We start from the raw sequence: 17,488 nt of genomic DNA on the forward strand, positions 1-17,488 counted from the left end.
CCACATCCACCCTAACTTAAGGGATCGGAATGATGTGTGTGTGTGTGTGTGTGTGTGTGTGTGTGTGTGTGTGTGTGTATGTGTGTGTGTGTGTGTGTATGTGTGTGTATGTGTGTGTGTATATATGTGTGTGTGTATGTGTGTGTATGTGTGTGTGTGTGTATGTGTGTGTGTGTGTGTGTGTGTGTGTGTGTGTGTGTGTGTGTGTGTGCTGAGTTGGGGTGAAGAATTCCTATTTGGGGCCCCAGGGGGAAAATTATTAGTTTTTTTAAAAAAAAATAGCTGTAGCATTTATTGCCCAGTTTCTGCATTATCCAGTTTCAGTGTTGTCTGTCCAGTCTACATGTTGTCTGTCTAGTCTACATATTGTCTGTCAAGTTTCTGTATGATCAGTTATTTGGGCTAGCCCTTTTGAAGTTAATGTGCATACATCAATGGAAATGTCTATCACTGGGTAAAACTAGAGAGAATAATATAAACTATTTGATGGACCTTGGTGTTTCCATCATTATCCACTCCAGGCCACTCAGTCTTTTACACACGCCTTTGCCAGCAACCCTTCTTTCCTGCTCTGGTTTGTCTGTTTGTTTGCTTTTTTTTTTTTTTTCAGCAAATCCTAGTCTATGTCACACCATTTTAAAGTGTTTAATGTGTAGTTCTGAAAACAGTCTAAGATAAAAAAAGGAACCATTTTATTACAATACACCAAAATTAACAATAAATCTTAGTGTCATATAAAATCCACTTGGATTCTATAGTTTCTTCACAGCTTGTTTGTTCGCACCAAATGATGTATGTCTCTTGCTGACTTCCCAGAGATGACAGACTGGCTCAGAGTGACTTCATTTTGTCCTAGTTTCAGCTAACCTACCTTCCCAGCCCCCACCGACCACATCCTGTTGAACACTCTCAGGCGGCTGTCATCCTGTTGAGCACTGGCAGCCTTGGGTTTTATAACATAAAACAAACTGAAACTTCCGAACTGAAACATTTGAAACTTCTACTCAGTGGCCTGCCTCTGGCGGGATGCGACGGTGGTTTTTAGCTTCATCAACTTTACTTTTCTCTGAACCAAACATTGTTTCCAACTAAAGCCTGCTCTTGACCTCCAGCAAATAAGGGGCTCTTAACCTGACCTTCATTCTCATGTCTCAATGGGTACAACGATTAAATGCCAATACTTAGACTTTTTTGTAATTAGTATTGTGTGGTGTCTATCTGCACACAAAGATACTTTTCAAAGATAAACTTTGGAAAATCACATATCAGGACAAGTGAACAATGCACAAATTAATTAATTTGGTGATAGGCAATAAAAATGTTTGAAATATTAAAAATTATTCTTTACTTCAGAAAAGATAGAAAGGTAAACAAAATTTATTTTTATTTTTGAACCGGGCAGTGGTGGTGCACGACTTCCTTCCTTCCTTCCTTTCTTTCTTTCTTTCTTTCTTTCTTTCTTTCTTTCTTTCTTTCTTCCTTCCTTCCTTCCTTTCTTTCTTTCTTTCTTTTTTTCTTTTGATTCATTTTTTTTATTATTATATGTAAGTACACTGAAGCTGTCTTCGGACACACCAGAAGAGGGCATCAGATCTCATTACAGATGGTTGTGGGCCACCATGTGGTTGCTGAGAATTGAACTCAGAACCTCTGGAAGAGCAGTCAGTGCTCTTAACCGCTGAGCCATCCCACCAGCCCTCAAAAATTTAATTCCTTTTTAAAAATATTTATTTATTTATTTATTTTAAAATATTTATTTATTTATTATATGTAAGTACACTGTAGCTGTCCTCAGATACTCCAGAAGAGGGCCATCAAATTTTGTTACAGATGGTTGTGAGCCACCATGTGGTTGCTGGGATTTGAACTCGGAACCTTCGGAAGAGCAGTCGGCACTCTTAACCACTGAGCCATCTCGCCAGCCCCAAGATTTATTTATTTATTATATGAAAGTACACTGTAGCTGTTTTCAGACACACCAGAAGAGTGCATCAAATCTCATTACAGGTGGTTGTGAGCCACCATGTGGTTGCTGGGATTTGAACTCAGGACCTTTGAAAAAGCAGTCAGTGCTCTTAACCACTGAGCCATCTCGCCAAACCCCAAAATGTAATTCTTAATATTAGGCTTTAAATCCTTTACATTTTAAATCACATGTATGTATGTATGTATGTATGCACATATACCTTGTCATATGTGTGAGGATCAGAGAACTACTTACAGAATCAGTTCTTTCCTTCCTCTTTGGAAGCCTTAGGGCTCAGGACTGGCAGCCTGAGAATTACCAAGTGATCCATCTCACAGCCTAGCAGATTTGTTTTTATAAAGGGCTGTTCTTGGGCCTGGAGAAATGGCTCAGTAGTTAACAGAACCAACCGCTCTTCCAGAAGACCTGGGTTTTCACCCCAGCATTCACGTGGCAGCTCATAACTGTCTCTAACTCCGGTCCCAGGGGATCTGACACCTTCTTCTAGTCCCTGGGACCACTGCATGCATGTGCTGTATGGACATATACACAAAGGCAAAACTCCTTTGTATAAAGGAAAAATGAAGGTTAAAATTGAAAAAAAAAAAGAAGCTGTACTCATCATATTAGAAATAGTGTCAGTAAGAATGTTGTGCAAACTTTTTTTTTTCTTGTCATATATGTACCTACATGGTACCTTCAATTTTTCCTTTTAGCTCATCAAGCTGAAAGTATTTGCTATTTGGCCTTCCATAGAAGACATTTGCCACTCCCTATTCTAGAGAAAGCAAGACGTAAGCCAGTGGAAGAAGAAAGGCTTTCTAAGCAGAAAGGACAGGCTGGGCACAGAAGGCTGGGCAGATCGTTTGTGAAGAACAATAGACAAGCATTTCATGGCAGGCTGTAACAAGCAAGCGTCCTGGTTCCCATGTTCGCCCTTCAGAGCCAATCTGTAATATCACATTCTTCCAGAAGAGGGCGCCCTTAGCTAGTTAATTGAGATATGGAAAATGAAAGGGCTTTAGAGTAAACGGGTATATACCTATCGCTCCGATAACATCCTTAATAGCTTTATACTTGTATTTATCAAGTATCTACTCGTCTATCGGTTAATCGTGTTTTCAATAGACCACTGCACCTCTCTTAAAATAGGTCATCGTGCATTGGACTTATCAATAATCAGAATTATCCAGTTCCCAACTTTTTTGTTTTGTTTTGTTTTGTTTTTAAATGTTAATTATCTTTATTTTTGCAGTGCTGGGGCCTTGGGCATGCTAGGCAACTCCACTAGCATTGAAATGCATGCCCAGTCCTTTTGTTAATCTAAGAAGACAGACATAGCCGGACCAGACGTAGCCGGACGGTTGTGGCGCAAGCCTTTAATCCCAGCACTTGGGAGGCAGAGGCAGGTGGATTTCTGAGTTCGAGGCCAGCCTGGTCTACAGAGTGAGTTCCAGGACAGCCAGGGCTGCACAGAGAAACCCTGTCTCGAAAAACAAAACCAAAACCAAAACAAAACAAAAAATAAATAAAGAAAGAAGGAAAAAAAAAAGAAGAAGAAGAAGACAGACTGGGGGAGGTGCGGAGGGGGGTGGGACCCGGGGGCAGGGGGGCGTGTCCCAGAAGGCCAGCCATCAAAGCTCAGATCTCTTGGATGCCAACTCTCATGCACCTAAATTAGAAAGAAATGACCTGGCTGAGGTGGTGCACGGCTGTAGCCCCAGCACCAGGGAGGCAGAAGTAGGTGGATCCTCTCTGATGTAGTATAGTAAGTTCCAGGACAGCCAGGGCTGTAGAGAGACTGTGCCTCCAAACCCAAAACTGACAGTGGCGAGATTAATCATGAGATGTATAGTTTAAAAAGCAAAAACCAAAAAAGCAGGCCTTGAATCCCAGAACTTGGGAGGCAGGGATAGAGGAAGGGTCACCTTGATCTATACATTGAGCTCCAAGGACAGGCAGGTCTCAAGATAAGATAAGATAAGATAAGATAAGATAAGATAAGAAAAATAAAATAAAATACGGCTGAAGATGGCTCAGTGGATGAGAGCGCTAGCTGCTCTTCTGAAGGACAGGGGTTGGATTCCCAGCACACACATGGTGGCTCACAACTGTCTGAAACCCCAGTTCCAGGGGATCAAATGCTTTCTTGGGCACTGTATGCATATGGTATATAGATATACATGCAGGCAAGATACCCTTACATGGTAAATAGGTACATCTCCATCTCCAATATTTTAAAATATTAGATATAAGATATAAGATAACAAAAAAAAAAAGCAACCCACAGTTGTATCTCAGTGCTATCTCTGATGGTTCCTGCCACATAAAAACACTAAGCACGTGTATACACTGAGAAAACATGTGTGTCCAGTTACTGCCCACCATCCCCACTGTCATTGGCATTTCCAGATGAACAGGGGAAGACAAACACTGTCAAAGGGAGTCGGGTCCATTCTGATCTGCGAAAGGGAACATTACTTTGCTCTCAATAGCCATCCACCTTGTAAATGTTCAAGAAATTCCCTCTCTCCCTCTCTCCCTCTCTCCCTCTCTCCCTCTCTCTCCCTCTCTCCCTCTCTCCTTCTCTCCCTCCCTCTCCCCCTCTCTCCCTCTCTCCTTCTCTCCCTCCCTCTCCTCCTCCCTCTCTCCCTCTCTCCCTTCCTCTCCCTCTCTCCCTCTCTCCCTCTCTCCCTCTCTCTCCCTCTCTCCCTCTCTCCCTCTCTCCCTCCCACCCCCCCTCTGTGTGTTTACAACTTTCAACTCTCTGGGCTGATACTCACCACACCCTTTCCTCCCTCCCTCCTCCTCTGCACCAATCTGCCTTTGGAGTGCTTGCTTTGCTTGGTTAAATAAACTGCTTGCTTTGCAAGGTTAAATAAAAGTCTATTTTAACTCTGTCTCCTGAACCAATTCTTTTCTTGCAGAAAAGAACTAAAAGACCCCTTATAACACTTGGAAGTAAAAGTTGTATAGTGCAAAAGGGATAAATCTTTAAATGAAACTTTCCCAAGTTTACACAAACTATAATTATCCCAGACCCCATCAAAATGTAGAATATTACCATTAACACAGAAAATGCCTTCCCTACGAAATCACTGCCTCTACCGACCAGCTCCCAACTAGCAGTTGCTACGAGTTACTATGCTTTTTGTTGTTGCTGCTATTTTGTTTTCTTGTTGGTGATTTGACTATTTTTTTTTTTTTGGCAGGGGTGCTTTTTGTTTTTGTCTTTTGGGGGGAGGTTGTTGGTTTGGTTTGGTTTGGTTTGGTTTATGGTTTCTGAGTCAGGGTTTCTCTGTACAGTCCTGGCTGTCCTGGAACTAGATTTGTTGAACAGGTAGGCCTCAAACAATATTTAGATTTTTTTTCCTAAAGATTTATTTATTTGCAGGGCAGTGGTGGCGCACACCTTTAATGCCAGCACTTGGGAGGCAGAGGCAGGCAGATTTCTGAGTTCGACCAGGCCAGCCTGGTCTACAGAGTGAGTTCCAGGACAGCCAGGGCTATACAGAGAAACCCTGTCTCGAAAAACCAAAATAAATTAATTAATTAATTTAAAAATTATATATATATATATATATATATATATATATATATGTGTGTGTGTGTGTGTGTGTATATATGTGTGTGTATATATATGTATATATGTGTAAATATATATATATTTATATGAGTACACTGTAGCTGTCTTCAGACACACCAGAAGAGGGCATCAGATCCCATTACAGATGGTTGTGAGCCACCATGTGTTTGCTGGGAATCAAACTCAGGACTTCTGGAAGAGCAATCAGTGCTCTTAAGCGCTGAGCCATCTCTCCAGCTGAAGGATCCTGACAGAATGTAAAAGGTCACAGAAGCCCTGAAATTGGCAAGATAGATGTTACTGTTAGCAGAACTAGCTTCACTGATTTAGAAAAATAGAGGTGCACAATGCTCTGGCCACTCCTTGAACCTGTGTGTCTGCCAATGTTTTGACCATTCCTTGACCCATGTGTGTGCCCACTGATGAAGCCCATTGCCAGGTGTTTGTGATATTGGTTGCTGAGAGTCAGAAAATCTCCCCAGCAACCATAGCCCGGCCAATCCTGAGTTGCTACACCTGCACCAGACTCTTTCCTTGTACCCCTCCCATACCCATGTCTTGAGAATAGACATTGTTTCGATCTGGAAATCCCCTACTCCCCCACTTCTCCTTTCTCCCCTGAGGGCCTATAAAAACTGGGACCTCTTTCCCCTCGAGGTCAACTCCTCTACCCTTGCGTGGGATATGAGTCATTCCTAGAGCTCTGGCTTTCCCCGAATAAAGCCTCATGTGGTTTGCATCAAGCTTGGTCTATCGTTCTTGGGTGTCCGCTATTGTCCTGAGGCCTGAGCGAGGGGCTCCTCTCGGAGTCTTTCACAGCCCACTTAGTTAGTTAGTTAGTTAGTTTGTTTGTTTTTTGGATTTCTCTGCATGTATGTATGTATGTATGTATGTATGTATGTATTCCTATCTGTCCTGGAACTGGACCAGGCTGGCCTTGAACTCACAGAGACCAGCCTGCCTCTGCTGGAATTTTACATTTTGTTTATTTGTTGTTGGTAAAACAGAGCATGTGTGTGAAGGCACGCAATTGGAGGTCAGAGGGCAGCTTCTAGGAGTTGGTTTTGAAAGGAAATAAAACTGTAATTCATGTAATGTATGTTAAATAGCCCAAAGAGTTGTTTCTGAGCTTTGAAACCTGGGGCTGAGAACAGACCAGGACATGCCCGGGCAAGCCCATCGCCTCCCTAGCTCCCACCCCTCTGACCTAAGTTAAATGTTACAGGCTGCTGATGTTTAAATGGACCAATCATGTGAAACCGCGCCAATTCCTCCCCCAGCCCCACTCCTTTTCTATAAAAACCCCTAGCTTCCAAGCCTCGTGGTCGAATCCACTGTCTCCTGTTATGTGAGATACGTTTCGACCCGGAGCTCCGCCATTAAAAAACCTCTTGTTGTTACATCAAGGTGTTGTGTTCTATTCGTGATTCTTGGGTGCACGCCAAATCGGGAGCTGAGTGGGGGTTTCCCCACTGAGTTCTTTCATTTGGAGGCCCCAGCGAGATCTGGGTGACACCCAGGAACCCCGAAGGACCCCTTGGAGGTGCGTTTGTTTGTGTGAGTCTTGTTATGTTGTCTGTTGTCTAAGTGTCTAAGTGTGGCACTGCTGAATTTGTGTCTTAGTTTTTCAGTTCTGAGATTGTGGGTTTGAGCCCCACCTGTGTTACCAGTTCTAGTATTCTGTATTCTGGCAGCTGCCACTGCGGACCGTAAGGACCCTAGTGGCTGTGGGAAGACGACGGTCTATTTCCCCACAGGCTGCACCCTTGGAAGACATTCCGAGGGAGACCCTGGAGTGCCCGGGGTACGGAACAGTCAGGAGGACCTGGCTGTTGCCTGGCAGAGTGAAGAAGAGTGAGTGCTCTTCCTGCCAGAGGAGTGGAGCGGAATCCCACTCCATCAGAGGTAGCGTTTGGCTGGTTGTGTAAGTCCAGACGCAGACGAGTGTGCTTGGATGTCTTAGTGTTTTCCGTCTCTGTCATTGTGTTGTGTTTACTCTTATTCTTCACTATGGGACAGACCGTGTCTACTCCTTTATCTTTGACTAAGGACCATTGGACGGACGTTAGGGCTAGAGGACAAAATTTGTCAGTAAAAGTGAAGAAAAAGCCATGGATGACTTTCTGTTCCTCAGAATGGCCTGTTTTTGGAGTAGGTTGGCCAGCAGAAGGAACTTTTTACTTACCCACCATAAGGGCTGTGAAGGCCATTGTTTTTCAGGAAGGGCCAGGGTCGCATTCAGACCAACAACCGTACATCATGGTATGGGAGGACTTGGCACGTTACCCACCCCCGTGGGTTCGCCCATTCCTCCCGCCTCTCCGCCCTGGCACCAAGATTCTAGCCATCCGAGAAAATGGTGAGAAAGAGAAACTGAAACCACCGCTCGGGAGAGATGATGATCGCAGCACACCAGTGACGAAACCCCCCAAGATCTATCCAGAGATTGAAGAACCCCCTGAGTGGCCTGACACCCCTCAACCCCCACCGTATGCTCCCCAGCCCCAACCTTTAGCTCCCTCGGGACCCCTGCCTCAGGCCCCGGCCGGAGGAGGGGGTCCCTCCACAGGAACAAGGAGCCGGCGAGGAGTCACCCCTGAGGGGCCTGCGGATTCAACCGTGGCGCTCCCCCTCAGGGCTATTGGGGCTCCCCCTGCCGATCCAAATAGCCTACAGCCCCTACAGTATTGGCCTTTTTCCTCTTCTGACCTTTATAACTGGAAAGCTAATCACCCCCCTTTTTCAGAAAACCCTGCAGGACTCACTGGGTTGGTTGAATCATTAATGTATTCACACCAGCCGACCTGGGATGACTGCCAGCAGCTTCTGCAGACTCTATTCACAACCGAGGAGAGAGAGAGAGAGGATTCTCCTCGAGGCTCGGAAAAACGTCCGAGACGAGGCTGGGCGCCCTGTCCAAACTCCAGCTGAGATAGATGAAGGATTTCTGCTAACCCGGCCCCAATGGGATTATAATACGGCATCAGGTAGGGAACAACTGTCCAATTATCGCAGGGTCCTAGTGGCGGGTCTCAGAGGTGCTGCCCGGCAGCCCACGAATCTGGCCAAGGTAAGAGAGGTTATGCAGGGAGCGACTGAGCCCCCCTCAGTCTTCCTTGAAAGGTTCATGGAGGCTTATAGGAGATATACCCCATTCGACCCCACGTCTGAGGGTCAAAGGGCCTCAGTAATTATGGCCTTCATTGGCCAGTCAGCTCCTGACATTAGGAAGAAGTTACAGCGAATTGAGGGCTTGCAGGATTACACCATAAGGGATGTAGTTAGAGAGGCAGAGAAAGTGTATCATAGGAGAGAAACAGAAGATGAAAAGTTAGAGAGAGAGAAAAGAGAGAAAAAAAAAGAGGAGGATAGGAGAGACAGGAGGCAAGAAAAGGTTTTGACTAGGATCCTGGCCGCAGTAGGAGAAAGAGATAATGGAAGAAGAGGTAGACAGTCAGGGAACCTGGGAGACAAAAGGCAGCAGGGACCAAGGAGACCCAGAGAAGGCGGGCAGCGCCTGGAGAGGAACCAATGCGCGTATTGCAAGGAAATGGGCCACTGGAAGAGCGACTGTCCGAAAAAAAAACAAGAGGTAAAGGTGCTTTCTCTTGGAGAAGATGAAGACTAGGGGGAACGGGGCTCGGCCCCCCTCCCCGAGCCTAGGGTAACTTTAGAAGTGGAGGGGACCCCTGTGGACTTTCTAGTTGACACGGGAGCCGAATTTTCAGTACTCAAAACACCTCTAGGAAAAGTAAAGAAAAATGAAAAAACCTTGGTGATCGGGGCCACGGGACAAAAATCGTATCCATGGACCACATCCCGAGTAGTAGACATAGGGCGAAATCGAGTAACTCATTCGTTTCTAGTCATTCCAGAGTGTCCTATGCCTTTATTGGAGAGAGACTTACTAACCAAGTTAAAAGCACAAATAACTTTCACCTCTCATCGACCGGAGGTTTTCTGGGGAATAAAAGCGCCCCAGACTCTAGAGCTGTCTTTACAACTAGGGGAGGAATATCGACTTTACCAAAATAAAGTAAAGCCCCCTGAGGGATTACAGGACTGGTTGAATCGATACCCTCAGGCGTGGGCAGAGACGGGAGGAGTGGGGATGGCAAAACTGGTCCCCCCTGTGGTGATTGAACTTAAGTCCGGGGCCACCCCTATAGGGGTCCGACAATATCCCATGAGCAGAGAAGCTCAAGAGGGTATACACCCCCAAATCAACAAACTGCTCCAACAAGGGATTTTGGTCCCATGCAAATCCCCTTGAAACACTCCTCTACTTCCAGTAAAAAAACCAGGGACCAGGGACTACCGTACAGTACAGGACCTTAGAGAAGTCAACAAGAGAGTTCAGGACATACACCCCATGGTGCCAAATCCTTATAACCTCCTCAGCACCTTGCCACCTGGTTGGACATGGTACACAGTCCTGGATCTCAAAGACGCTTTTTTCTGTTTGAGGTTACACCCCAACAGCCAGCCGTTGTTCGCTTTCGAATGGCGAGACTCCGAGAGTGGACAAGCCGGACAGCTCACATGGACGAGGCTGCCTCAGGGATTCAAGAACTCGCCCACTTTGTTCGATGAAGCCCTACACCGAGATCTTGCTCTTTTCCGAGCCAATAACCCACAGGTGACTCTTCTGCAATATGTAGATGACCTGCTTCTAGCTGCAGAAACACGCGAGGACTGTGAAATTGAGACCCAAAACCTCCTGGGCGAGTTAGGTAAGCTGGGGTATCGGGCCTCTGCTAAAAAGGCTCAGTTATGCCAGATAGAAGTGACCTACCTAGGATATGTCTTGAGAGATGGACAACGGTGGCTCACAGAAGCCAGAAAACAAGCTGTTATGCAGATCCCGACCCCAACCACTGCTCGCCAGGTAAGAGAGTTCCTGGGGACCGCCGGGTTTTGCAGACTCTGGATTCCCGGATTTGCCACACTGGCAGCTCCCTTGTATCCACTAACCAAAGAGAAAGGGGAATTCACCTGGACCAAAGAACATCAGCTAGCCTTTGAAACTCTCAAAAAGGCACTGCTGCAGGCTCCGGCATTGGCCCTGCCAGATTTAAACAAACCTTTCACCCTATACATTGATGAAAGAAATGGAGTGGCAAGGGGAGTCCTTACCCAGGTTTTGGGACCATGGAAGCGCCCGGTAGCCTACTTATCAAAGAAACTGGACGCTGTGGCCAGTGGATGGCCCTCCTGCCTGCGAGCGATAGCAGCCACGGCTGTGCTAGTAAAAGATGCTGACAAACTGACTATGGGCCAGAATGTTACTATAGTGGCCCCACACTCTCTTGAGAGCATCATCAGGCAACCACCGGAACGCTGGATGACCAACACCCGAATGACGCACTACCAGAGCCTATTGCTGACAGAGTGAGTAAGTTTTGCACCCCCAGCCATTCTCAACCCCGCCTCCTTACTACCTGAGGCTGACGAGGCCCCTGCACATAAGTGTGAAGAAATACTGGCAGAAGAGACTGGAATCCGGCCAGACCTCACAGACCAACCTTGGCCAGGGGCAATGACTTGGTTCACGGACAGAAGCAGCTTTGTGGTAGAAGGTAAGCGGAAGGCTGGGGCGGCAGTAGTGGATGGAAAGGCTGTCATATGGGCCAGCAGTCTGCCGGAGGGTACATCAGCTCAAAAAGCGGAACTAATCGCATTAATTCAAGCCTTAAGGCTAGCAGAAGGAAGGGCTCTTAATGTCTATACCGACAGCCGGTACGCTTTTGCCACGGCTCATGTTCACGGAGCAATATACCGACACCGTGGACTGCTGACGTCTGCCGGCAAAGATATCAAAAATAAAGAAGAAATTCTCAGCTTATTAGAAGCTGTTCATTTGCCCCGTAGGGTGGCAGTTATCCATTGCCCAGGACACCAGAAGGGAACTGGGCCCGTTGAAAAGGGAAATCAAATGGCAGACCAAGAAGCTAAAAAAGCAGCCCAAGGGCCAATGACTCTGGTGGTGAGAACCCAACAGCCCGCTGCTGAAGAAATAAATAAAAGAACCCTCACAGAAGAAGAGGGGCGAGATTACTTAGCTAACATACACCATCTGACTCATTTAGGAACAAAAAAATTACTAAAATTGGTTAGTAAGTCCCCCTATTACATTCCTGGATTAAAAGGAATTGTGGAAGAGATAGTAAAAAACTGCCGTGCTTGTGCACTTACCAACGCTGGGTCTAGCAGGCTCCAGGAAGGAAAACGAGTGCGAGGAGACAGACCTGGAGCCTACTGGGAAACTGACTTCACTGAGGTGAAACCGGCTAGGTATGGAAATAAATATCTCCTAGTTTTTATAGACACCTTTTCAGGATGGGTCGAAGCGTTCCCCACCAAGAAAGAAACGGCTAATGTAGTGGTCAAGAAGATACTTGAAGAAATCCTTCCCCGCTTTGGGATACCTAAGGTAATGGGGTCAGACAACGGACCTGCCTTCGTCTCCCAGGTAAGTCAGGGATTGGCCAGACAACTGGGGACAAATTGGAAATTACATTGTGCATACAGACCCCAGAGTTCAGGACAGGTAGAAAAGATGAACAGAACGCTAAAGGAGACTCTGACTAAAATAGCCTTAGAATCCGGCGGAAGCGATTGGACAGCCGTTCTCCCTTATGCCTTGTTCAGGGTTCGGAATACACCTGGACCCCTTGGCCTAACTCCATTTGAATTAATGTATGGGGTGCCCCCACCCATTTTTATGACCGTAGGGGATAAGAATCGCCCGGATGTGTCTTTCTCTCCTTCTTCTAGTCTTTTGGCTCGATTAAAAGCTCTCGAAATAGTAAGAAAAGAGGTCTGGGAACAGCTAAAAGAAACCTATGTTGCTGGTGACACACAGGTGCCGCATCAGTTTGAAGTAGGAGACGCAGTCCTGGTGAGGAGACACCGAGCTGGAAACCTAGAACCAAGGTGGAAGGGACCCTACTTGGTGCTACTGACAATGCCCACCGCGGTCAAAGTGGAAGGAATCCCCACTTGGGTCCACGCATCCCACGTCAAGAGAGCACCCCCTGGAGTCAGCCATGATGAGTGGACTTTGGAGAAGACTACTAATCCTTTTAAGTTGCGCCTGCTTCGTAGGAGCGATCCCAAAAGACTTCAACCCCCACAGTCCTGTTCAACAAACGTGGGAGGTACTCAATGAGGGGGGTAGGGCTGTATGGACAATCGCCAAGGTACACCCTCTGTGGACTTGGTGGCCTGATCTTTTCCCTGACATCTGTAAGTTGGCTATAGGAGCCCCTCCTGGATGGGACTTGGAGGGGTACTCTGGCATTCAGAGGGCACCTTTAACACCCCCTCCGTACGTAGAAAAACATTCGAGAGACCCATGGGGTGGTTGCTCTAACCAAAGGGATAGAAGTATGCTTCGAACCCATCCCTTCTATGTCTGCCCCGGGCCCCACCGAAGTCAGTCCCTCAATCCAACGTGTGGAGGTAAGGCTGACTTCTTTTGTAAGAGCTGGGGTTGCGAGACTTCAGGTACAGCCCGCTGGAAGCCCTCCTCGAGCTGGGACTATATTAGAGTAACAGCCAACTATTCCCTAGCGTCTTATGTACCTGGAGGATTTGACCTAGACAAGTGTACTGACTGGTGCCATCCGCTCCGTGTCACCTTCACTGAACCAGGGAAGAGAGCTCTGGGATGGACAAAAGGGTATACCTGGGGTCTTAGGATTTACAAGGAAAGATATGATGAGGGATTATTGTTCACTATCAGATTAAAAATAGAGACCCCCTACAATCCTTTAGGCCCCCCAACCAAGTTCACACCCCTCACCCATACAATTACTCAGCCTACTCCAGTGATTGCGGACCCCCTTAATATGGCCGCTATCACCCAACCTCCCACTCCTCAGGTACCTCTAACTATTACCCCCGAGATTCCTTCAAGACAGAGGATGTTTAACCTAGTGAGAGGAGCCTTTTATGCCCTTAACAGAACTGATCCAAGCGCTACTGAGGACTGCTGGCTATGCCTGTCCTCGGGTCCGCCTTATTATGAAGGAATCGCCTTCAATAGAAATTTCAACAGAACCAGCAGCCATACTTCCTGCTCTTGGGGTACAGGACAAAAACTGACCCTGACTGAAGTATCCGCGAGGAATCCAGGTCTCTGTATAGGTACCCCACCTTCCACTCACAAACACCTATGCGGACAAATTCAGTCCGTGTCCAGAACGGAAGCTAATTACTATCTTGTACCTTCCCCAGTTGGATGGTGGGCTTGCAATACAGAACTTACTCCCTGTGTATCAACTAAGGTTTTTAATTCATCTCATGATTTTTGTGTCATGATCCAGCTGTTACCCAGCGTATATTATCACCCTGCATCCAGTTTAGAAGAAAGCTATGCTGGCCGGCGGTCAAAAAGAGAACCAATTACTTTAACCCTGGCTGCATTCATGGGAATAGATATGGCAGTAGGAGTGGGGACGGGAGTGTCAGCTTTGATAGAAGGAAGACAGGGAATTCAGTCTTTGAGGGATGCTGTCAATGAAGACCTAGCGGCAATAGAGAAGTCCATTGACGCTTTAGAAAAATCTTTGACCTCCCTGTCTGAGGTAGTTTTACAGAACAGGAGAGGTCTTGATTTGTTGTTCCTAAAGGAAGGAGGACTGTGTGCTGCCCTTAAAGAAGAGTGCTGCTTCTATGCAGATCATACAGGAATAGTTAGAGACTCTATGCAGAAACTGAGAGAAAGATTAGAGCGAAGGAAATGAGAACAGGATGCTCAACGGGGGTGGTTTGAGTCTTGGTTTGAATCACGACCATCTTGGATAACTTCTTTAATTTCCGCTGTAGCCGGACCAATCCTTATGATATGCTTAGCTTTAGTTTTCGGCCCTTGTATAATAAATAGAGGAATGGTTTTCATCCAGAATAAAATTGATACAGTAAAACTCATGGTTCTTCAAAGGCAATATCAACCTATAGTTCAGGTAGATGAAGAGTTAGGGGACACCAATCTCTAAAATTCTATGATTAGAATTAGTCTAAACAGAAGAAGAGGGGAATGAAAGGAAATAAAACTGTAATTCATGTAATGTATGTTAAATAGCCCAAAGAGTTGTTTCTGAGCTTTGAAACCTGGGGCTGAGAACAGACCAGGACATGCCCGGGCAAGCCCATTGCCTCCCTAGCTCCCACCCCTCTGACCTAAGTTAAATGTTACAGGCTGCTGATGTTTAAATGGACCAATCATGTGAAACCGCGCCAATTCCTCCCCCAGCCCCACTCCTTTTCTATAAAAACCCCTAGCTTCCAAGCCTCGTGGTCGAATCCACTGTCTCCTGTTATGTGAGATACGTTTCGACCCGGAGCTCTGCCATTAAAAAACCTCTTGTTGTTACATCAAGGTGTTGTGTTCTATTCGTGATTCTTGGGTGCACGCCGAATCGGGAGCTGAGTGGGGGTTTCCCCACTGAGTTCTTTCAGTTTTCTCGTTACACCATGTGGGTTCCAGGAACCCAATGAGGGTTGTCAGACTTGGCAGAGAGTGCCATATCACCAGTCCTCTATGCCTCATTTTCTGAGGCAGGGGATTTTATTTTTATTATTTTGCCATGTCAAATACAACAACCAAAAGAAACTCAAGGAAGGAAGGAGTTTATTTCAGCTTACAATCCATCATTGACAGAAGGGAGGGACAGAACTCAGCGGTTACTTGGAGGCACATCTGCTTGCTATTGCACAAAGCACTATCTCCTACTGAGGAACTCATTTCACAGCCAAAAAGGTACAATAGAAACTGTAGGATACTGCCTTCTAGCCAGGTCTCAGCCAGCATTCATAGACGGCTCAGGATCACCTGCCCAGGGTAATCATGGAACAGTGTTGCACACCATGTACTGACTAGGCCCTCTTCCATCAACTAGCAAATAAGACAATAACTCTAGACATGTCCTGCAGATGGTCTGATCTAACTAACTGGGAGCCGGGCGTGGTGGCGCACACCTTTAATCCCAGCACTCAGGAGGCAGGGGCAGGTCGATTTCTGAGTTGGAGACCAGCCTGGTCTACAAAGTGAGTTTCAGGACAGCCAGAGATACACAGAGAAACCCTGTCTCGAAAAACCAGAAAAAAAAAAAAACCTAACTGGGACACAGAGTGTCTCACTGAACCTGGACTTGGACTGGCTGGCCAACCAATCTCTCAGATCCTCCTGTGTTGGCATCCCCAGGGCTGAAATTCATGTACATTCCACCATACTGGCTTTTACTGAGTGCTAGGCCTCTGAACAAGGTCCAAGTGCTTTGATAGCAAGCACTTTGCAACCACTGATCCATCTCCCCAACTTCCAGCTTTCAGTTTCTGAGGAGGGGTCTCGTGCTTCCTAGGCTGACCTCAGACTGTGTAGCAGAGGGCGGTCTTGATCCTGATCCCCCTGATTCAAAAACCCCAAGGTACCATCTTGCATAACTCACAGCTTTCTTAGAATTGCTCCCCCACTTCTCAACTACCCACTTACAGAACACTGTGAGTTGCTTATAAAAATAGAAAATATTAACCACTACATTTGTTTCAGTAAGCAGTGACTTGGAGCAGAGTTGGCAGCCTTCCACAAAATCCATCAGCTGGCTCCTGCCATCTCTCTTTCCCTCACTCAGAATGTCCCATTCCAAGTTCCCATCTGTCCTCACCCGAGCTTCTCTATGGGGACTATATTTCCAGGTTTTTGTTGTTGTTTTGTTTTTGAGACAGGCTACACATGACCCTGGTAATCCTAGAACTTGCTCTGTAGACCAGACTGTCCTTAAACTCTGGGATCTGCCCATCTCTGCCTGCCAAATATCCAGAAGTTCTTTAAAATAGGTTTTTTTTTTAAATTAAAAGTTTTTTTTTTTTTTTTTTTTTAATTTTTAAATTTCATCTGACTTTCTGTGTCTGAATGTTTAGCTCTACGTGTGTACACCAGGTGGCACTGTGTGGTCACTGGAGGTCAGAAGACCCAGCTTGGTTTCCTGGAACTGGAAAACCATCTGTTGTGAGCCACCATGTGTATGCTGGACCATGTCTAATGCCAGTCCTCTACTAATTCAACAAGTGCTCTTACAAGCTGAAACATCTTTCCAGGCCCTAAAATAGCTTTTCTTTCTTCTTAAGATTTATTTATTTTTACGTTCATTGGTGTTTTGCCTGTATGTATGTCTATGAGAAGGTGCCAGGTCCCCTGGAACTGGATTTACAGTTATTGAGTTGCCGTCTGGGTACTGGGAATTGAAGTCAGGTCCTTTGGACGAGTTGCCAGCGCTCCTAACTGCTGAGCCATCTCTCCAGCCCCATAAAATAACTTTATTTTTCCTTTATTTTATTTTCGGTTTTTAGAGACAAGGTCTGTGTGTAGCCTTGGATGTCTTGTAACTCCCTGTGGGCGAGGCTGGCCTCAAAAGTCTTAGTGACCAGCCTGACTCTTCTGGGATTAAGGCTGTGCCTCCACCGGCTGGCTAGCATAGCTTTTCTTTTTTTTTTTTTTTCTTTTTCTTTTTTTCTTTTTTTGCCTGTGTGTGTGTGTGTTTGTGTGTGTGTGTGTGTGTGTGTGTGTGTGTGTATGTAAGTACACTCATGAGTTCGGGGTCAGGCAGCTAGCTGGAGTTACAGGTGGCTGAACTCTGGTCGTCTTCAATAGTTGTATGTATTCTTAACCTGCTCACCTTTCCAACTCGTAACTTCAGGTTTTGAGACAGGGTCTCACACTGTAACCAAGGCTGGCCTCAAACTTGTAGTAGTCCCGCCTTAGTTCCTGAGTGCTCGTATTACAAGTGTTGGCAATCTATTTGAACTAGTGATTAATTACTTTTAGTTTTTGATACAGGGGGTCACTATTTATGTACCGTTGGAACTCTTACTACTATGTAGACCAGCCTGCCAGTGCGTCTTCAGAGAGCTGAGATTAAAAGCTTGCCCCA

At 46.1% G+C, this 17,488-nt stretch overlaps 1 protein-coding gene across 1 annotated transcript; it reads left to right on the forward strand.

Annotated features, from left to right (window-relative positions):
- Positions 1-13,097: 13,097 nt before the first annotated feature.
- On the forward strand, positions 13,098-16,831 carry Gm6958 (predicted gene 6958). Its single transcript, XM_001480210.4, has one exon. The coding sequence runs from the start codon at positions 13,406-13,408 to the stop codon at positions 14,300-14,302; it is 897 nt and encodes a 298-aa protein (XP_001480260.1). The 5' UTR covers positions 13,098-13,405; the 3' UTR covers positions 14,303-16,831.
- Positions 16,832-17,488: the final 657 nt, after the last annotated feature.

The sequence above is a fragment of the Mus musculus genome, chromosome 16 (assembly GCF_000001635.26).
Source record: "Mus musculus strain C57BL/6J chromosome 16, GRCm38.p6 C57BL/6J".
In the NCBI taxonomy this organism is placed as follows: Eukaryota; Metazoa; Chordata; class Mammalia; order Rodentia; family Muridae; genus Mus; species Mus musculus.

Excerpts from the sequence above, each read along its gene's own strand:
- Gm6958 (XM_001480210.4), top strand. The coding sequence starts at position 13,406 with ATGGCCGCTATCACCCAACCTCCCACTCCTCAGGTACCTCTAACTATT.